Raw genomic sequence first — 6802 nt, forward strand, 5'->3', positions numbered from 1 at the left:
CATAGTCTTGCTAAGTGTCACCGACGCACCATCCCATCTTTCTTGATCATCACGATAACTTCAATCCAAATAGGGCGTACGTAGGTAGGAGATGCGTTGACAAGCAAAATAATAGGGCATTTAAGAGAGAAAACAGCTATTGTGATGATCAAGAATAATTTTCTGAAGATGAAGCTACAAGATTAGTCAAGATACAGCCACTAGCTGCTACTGCTGCTACTCTAACTCGACCTTGTAAATTTAACATTAGAAACCCACGTCCCGCAACGTACTTGAAGCGGAAATGGGACGACTGCATGGCATAACAGTGTAGTGCACGCGACATCTCTGCAAATACTCGTGCCTTGTTTCACTTAATTAATTGGAGTCAACTACTAAAGTAAGAGTGTTGATCAGCTGACATAGGTGGCTAATAATATATTTAGCTAAGCATCGGCATTCCCAATGCATCCCAAATTTTATCATATGTCATGTGGTGAAAGTTGTGAAGGTGGGAATCATGACTTCTCGCTATCTTCTGCCCGGTCTTGGTGTTCATTATAAATCAAATGACAAGCGTATGCGATCCGCCTTGACTATGAACTTACGATGCAAGAGAGACAGAGAAGCATCGCAGGCAATAGCGTGAGATCCGAATGCAAGGCATGGTTGACATGGAAGCATGACAGGCAATTAGATTTTTTTGCCGCGATAAATATTAAAGCATGGCTATTATAATTTCTGTATTAATTCAATTAGCCGGTTGTCAGATTGTGTCCTGTGATCTTGATTAATGTTGAATCACTATTCATTCTCCTCGAAATAAAACCTGCATGAGTAATTCTTTGTAAAGGTTTAGAACATATGTTATCAGAATTAACTGTGTTTTTTTTGTTGATCTATTATTATGTCTGAAATACTAATGCTCCTTCATTTTAACACAAACTTGTTATTTGTTAGTATGAATATTTTAACTTATAATCGATCTATCTATCACATGTAAAGCAAAGAATAATGATTCCCAAGTGAAGCATTCATTATCCCCACTGTCTCCAGTTAGCTGAGTGAGTCAAACGAGGAGAGTTGAAACCCGATTTGGAATACATGTCCATAGAAAACCAAGAATTCAGCCAGCAGTGCAACCGGAAATGCACGCAGCTCGCTGGTGACTCCACAGTCGACTCGTATTCTGTCGGTAGGTGGTGCAGTGGGCCACTTGGAACACAAACGAACGCAAATATTAAATCCGGACTCTTGCTTTCTTTTATTCTTCTTCTTCTTCTTCTTGGCGTCGGCACGGTTTCCTCGAGAGACTGACTTCCTTTCGGTGTTTATGTTCAACATGGTTGTCCACATGGCTACAATGAGTGATGGAGGATTAATGCTGGTATTTGCCAGCGACTTTGTTTGGTTGACGCCAACCCATCATCATCTAAAATTACCATGGATCACTCGTTCCATCGCTACCAGTATGTTGTGCATAGCAATGACGATCCCTTTTTATCCGGGATCTCTATCATCGGGCGATTATTATAACAATGCATGGGATGGATAATTCTTATGTTATTAAGCAATAAATGCATGTGAAACCAACGCCATTCATGACATATGAACCTTCTCGACCAAGAGTTCACTCACTCGCGTGTTGGTGGTCACTAATAATAAAACCTTTTATTCTCTTATTCAATCAACAAAACGAAGGATTTAAATGAAGCTTCAATTTTTTTACTGTTTATTTTTATATCGACATTTAATTAAGCCGAATGCTCTTACACTCACGCCACACCTGACTCGTTGTATGACACAGATTAACTCTGATAGATAATGAGCCCACATAATTAAGTATATTGCAATATTAAGCTAAACATATAAAAAAATTAGGAGTCTGGGTAGTATTGAAAATCCAAATGAATGATGATTAGAGTTCCTTATATTATATCTTCATTTCTATATTTTAGGTGAATTGCAACAATACATATTAGAATACTTTGAGTTGGTGCAGCAGTACTAATGGGGCAAAGACGATGACCAGAAAAATCCTCCTCTTCCATTACTTTTGATCACGACTCTTCTCCTCTGTTATAACCACATAATGACATGTCGATCTGTAGTATACGGCTACTTGCACCAAACACGATCCAGCTCGAGACCGCACTTCTCATCTTGAGTTCCCCTGTTGCAATTGGATGGATGGGTGCACTACTGTATTATAAGACATGTCACATCGTCATACCAATCGAACTCCATCAACGATGGGCGATGGAAGGAATAACTTCAAGATTTTAATTAGGTAAAAACAATTCAACTAATTGATGTAGAAGCCTATAATATATATTGCATAAAATGTCCACGATGCGTATATGGGACGGACGAAGAAAGAGGTGGGATCAGGCATTCCCGGTGGCCAGAATGCCTCTTACATAGTGAGCATGAGACTTGAAGAAGACAAAGAGGAAAAAGAAAGGCCAGTGACGTGTGCTGCGACCTCAAGTGTCAAAAAAGAAACCACCCACCGGCTGCCCGACGACTTTCCAGAGTCGATTAGTTCACACGACTTTCTTCGGGTCGGAGCCTTAAATCTACGTGCATTGTGAAATCGGGTTTGGACTGTTAGCCTAGCCATGCAAGACGGCTATAAATACCCCTCCACCCCTCGTCGCTACCACATCTCATCTCTCAGTTCACTGCTACCTGAGCTGCAATGGCTGGTAGAACTCGTGTTAGGCTTTGGGCTCTTGCCTTCCTCGCTCTTCTGAGCCTCGAGCTCACCTTCGCTGCTAGATCCCTAGTTGGAACTAGCGCCGCAGGTGGTGGGGGCGGCGGTGGAGGAGGTGAAGGTGGAGGTGGTGGAAGTGGTGATGGGGGGTCCGGATATGGCTCCGGCTCCGGCTCCGGCTCCGGCGCTGGATATGGTGAGGGTGCCGGTGGGGGCAGTGCTGGAGGGTATGGAAGCGGTGGAGGTGGAGGTGGCGGCGGCGGCGGTGGCGGGGGAGAAGGCGGAGGTGCAGGCTCCGGCTCTGGTGATGGGAGTGGGTATGGCTCCGGTTATGGAGAGGGTGCTGGTTCCGGAAACGCTGGAGGATATGGCAGGGGTCGCGGTGGCGGCGGCGGCGGCGGTGGAGGCGGTGGACAAGGTGATGGTTCAGGCGCTGGCTATGGCTCTGGCTCAGGCTCAGGCTCAGGCTACGGTTCGGGCGCTGGTGGTGATCAGGGCGGAGGTTATGGGAGTGGCGGAGGCGGAGGCGGTGGAGGCGGCGGCGGAACGGGCTCCGGCTCCGGTTCCGGTTCCGGTTCCGGTAGCGGTGGAGGAAATGGCCGCCGCTAGATTTACGCACACAGATGTTGGAAGGTAGCAGGAATAAGAGCTTTAAGGTTGTATCAGAAGAAGTCCAGTAGAATGCTCGGTGATGATGAAATAAGTGATGCTGTGTAACACCATATAAGTGGAACTTGCTTTCTTGATTATAATATATAAAGAATGCTTATTGCAAGTCTCGTTTCTCGTTCCAATTTGCTTGGAGTAAGACACTGGCCAAAGCCAAGACTGAATTAAGCAGCATGTTCATCATATCAAGTATCCCGAACGGGTTCCTCAGTTCCTAAAAATGAAAGACAGATAAAAGCTAAGATTACATGTAATCTGAATCGCTTCCTAGGATTTTGAACATATCTAGTATCTTATCTATTAAATCCCGTGTTGCATCGGAATAGAGAACTCTGGCCGTATCATTCGTATCCCCTTTCTCATGCATGTTTCTTCCCATTCGCATACTTTACGCACGCACTGCTATCATTCATGCATGTACGTATTTTATCGTCTATGTATGTGATCTCTTAATTCTTCTGCTCGTCCAACACTTATTACTATTATTATATAAATAGTCCCCGTCACAGAGTTTTGTAATCAATACTGTTAAGTTTCTTATTAGAGTTTTGAATTTAATTAATTACTTGTTTCGTTGAATATTAGTGCTAGGTACTCTACCGAGTTTCAACTACTATGTTGATTCCCTTCGTATTTCAAACTACTATTTTGATTCCCTTGTTTAACTATTTTACCAAGTTATACATAAGTTGATCTGTACTTCGATTTGCAATGAGTTGATAATGACCCTCACGCTCACCATTTCACGAGTCAATCCTCCATCATGTCCGATCTCCATATCGGTTCTAAGTGTGCCATCATTTGTATTGTTTTAGATCTTTCCCTCATTATATCTCATAATGCGTCCACCAATACATTCCTCTTGCGAGATCATGCAATAACTCTTCGTTTCTCACTCAGTCCGTTGAGCTTTGTAGAGTTAATGTCTTGAGGTATACTCTCCTCAACATGTGCGGTTTGATGCACATGATTCTCCCTCGTAGATATCTGTCCTATTGGAGCAATTTCTCTCTTTTCATTCTTCCCTCTGGAAGTTTCAAAGACCACTATCCTCTTGTACTACTTCTCTTTGCTGAACAAATTGTGCATTATTTTATCCTCGTAAATTCACTTGCTAGATTACGATTCTTCGCTAATACATCCCTCATTGCACCCCTCAACGCTTAACAATATGTTAAACTTGCTGTACACTTCAGCTTCCTATGGACATATCCTTCATAAACCAAAGAGAAAGTTTCAATGCTCCTTAGTGTCGAGTTTTGGTCACCTTAGGATTGCCATGAACTTTTCATCCTCCGCATTCAAGCCCTTGCATGAGTACCGAATTCTTCGAGTTAGCAATTTCCTTCACCTTTACGAGCTTTACATAATTTTTTCAGTTGCTGAGCAACCCATCCGACTTTGCATGATCTTATTCTTTTTCAAGCGCCCCACCTGTCTTGAGCACCGTTAAGTTTAGTTGCCAACGTCAAGCTGTAGTTCGAATTCAACCATCTCAACCTTTATGTGCTCAACATTCTTTCCAACTTGCTTATCTTCGTGGTACCTCTCGCGCGAAGGGTTGGCCATTCCTTTGAATGCTAATCTTGGATGTCCGCTCCTCTGAGTGAGTTATTTCTCTACATCTTAATTCTCGTTTCTCCCAAATGGTCACGTGTGTTGGCTACCCTCAATGCAACCCCACTTAGTCCCCCACGTTTGCATGTAAAGTGTTTTTAAATATGCTTATTCCGCTTTGATACTAAATGTCACGAACTTAGTTAGTTTTGCCTTAGTCGTGCGGAACCATTGTGTGTCAGTCCGCAATGGTCAGCCTCACCAAAACCTCCTATGACCCCTTAAGACACACAAAAGACAAAACGGGTAGAGAAAACGTTTCACTCCGGATCCACAAGTAATCATTTCAACAAATATTTTTTAGCTAATACAAATTACAAATATAAACTTTGTAAGCTTTGAACAATCGCACAACATAGGGTCCAAAATAGTTCACTATATATAGAAATCCCCATAAGTGCCAATATGACATAACATTTATTTATAAGCTTAAAAAGACCATCATACCTAACCAAAATGAGGCTACCAAGCTTACGACCAGCCCTTAACATGTTATGTAATGCATGAACATGTTAGAGAAAATGGGTAGAGAAAACGTTTCACTCGGGATCCACAAGCAATCATTTCAACAAACATTTTTTAGCTAATATAAATTACAAATATAGACTTCGTAAACTTTGAACAATCACACAACAAATGGTCCAAATTGATTCACTATATATAGAAATCCCCAGAAGTGTCCATATGACATAACATTTATTTATAAGCTTAAAAAAACCACCATAGCTAATCAAAATAAGGCTACCAAGCTTACAACCAGTCTTTAACATGTTATGCAAAGCATGAACAAAACTAAAAGATACATGTATACATTAGCATTACATCAAACAACATGTTTACAACTTTATCCTTAACAACATATTCTTCCATGCTTAATGGGACAGATTATACTTATTAGAAAACACGAATGAGGATTTTCTTGTTTTGTATGAATTTTAATTTATAGAATGTTATCGAGTTTAGTTTTAAAAAATCTTTCACCCGATCAAAGAATGAAATAATTTTGAAAAGATAATGTCTTCTTTAAATTATTTATTTTATACTTTAGATAAAAAATAATTTTAATAGAGCTTCTATTTGTGACTCGACCTATGATATATGACATATACTTGAAGTTACTCACAAAGGCACGAATAAAAAAAATCTAAAATTAATATTTTAGTTCATAGTTATAAATTATTTAAAATGAAGTCAAGCGAATCTATTAGTGACATGTACCCCCATTGTACGGATGTTATCAATGGATTAAAAGCTTTTAGTAAAACTTATACTAATCTTGAATTGGTGAGTAAGATCTTAAGGTATCTTCTTAAAAGAAAGATATTTCTCTTAAATCCAAAGAAGATTATTGAAGCAAAAGCTCAAGCAATAATAATGAAGACATGATACTTTTTACAAAAAGATTTAAAAACTTCTCAAAAAATTTATGAGGAGAAATATGACAAATCTTGTAAGATAAGTGTTAGTTTGGCAAGTCCCATAGTCCCATATCGGAAAAATCAGACTTGTTATCTCCTATTGGAATTATAAATAAGGGTTTGAGTTTTAAAGTCAGATGCACCACAAGTGGCACCACAAGAAAACCTAATTTTTTGCTTTAGGCTTTTTTTGTTCAGTAATTTTCGGTGTTTTATGGCCTAAGAACATCTTCCTAAGGCATTTGTAATAGTCCATCTTTGTTATTGGCAACAATGACAATAACAAAGAATAAGAAGGCCTGATCCAGCATTATTCTAAATCTCTCTAACAAGGTTTTACGGGAGGTAGCTACGGAGACTATGACTAAGAGCATGTGAGACAAGCTTAAGCTCTGTATATGAA

At 40.2% G+C, this 6802-nt stretch overlaps 1 protein-coding gene across 1 annotated transcript; it reads left to right on the top strand.

The window, feature by feature from the left end:
- The first annotated feature begins 2634 nt into the window (after positions 1-2634).
- LOC135596531 (glycine-rich cell wall structural protein 2-like) lies at positions 2635-3470 on the top strand. The gene has a single exon (XM_065088581.1). The coding sequence runs from the start codon at positions 2681-2683 to the stop codon at positions 3302-3304; it is 624 nt and encodes a 207-aa protein (XP_064944653.1). The 5' UTR covers positions 2635-2680; the 3' UTR covers positions 3305-3470.
- The last annotated feature ends 3332 nt before the right edge of the window (positions 3471-6802 follow it).

Source organism: Musa acuminata, chromosome BXJ1-11, assembly GCF_036884655.1.
Source record: "Musa acuminata AAA Group cultivar baxijiao chromosome BXJ1-11, Cavendish_Baxijiao_AAA, whole genome shotgun sequence".
Taxonomy (NCBI): Eukaryota; Viridiplantae; Streptophyta; class Magnoliopsida; order Zingiberales; family Musaceae; genus Musa; species Musa acuminata.

Bases quoted from the DNA above. Each gene is read 5' to 3' on its own strand.
- LOC135596531 (XM_065088581.1), top strand. From the start codon at position 2,681: ATGGCTGGTAGAACTCGTGTTAGGCTTTGGGCTCTTGCCTTCCTCGCT.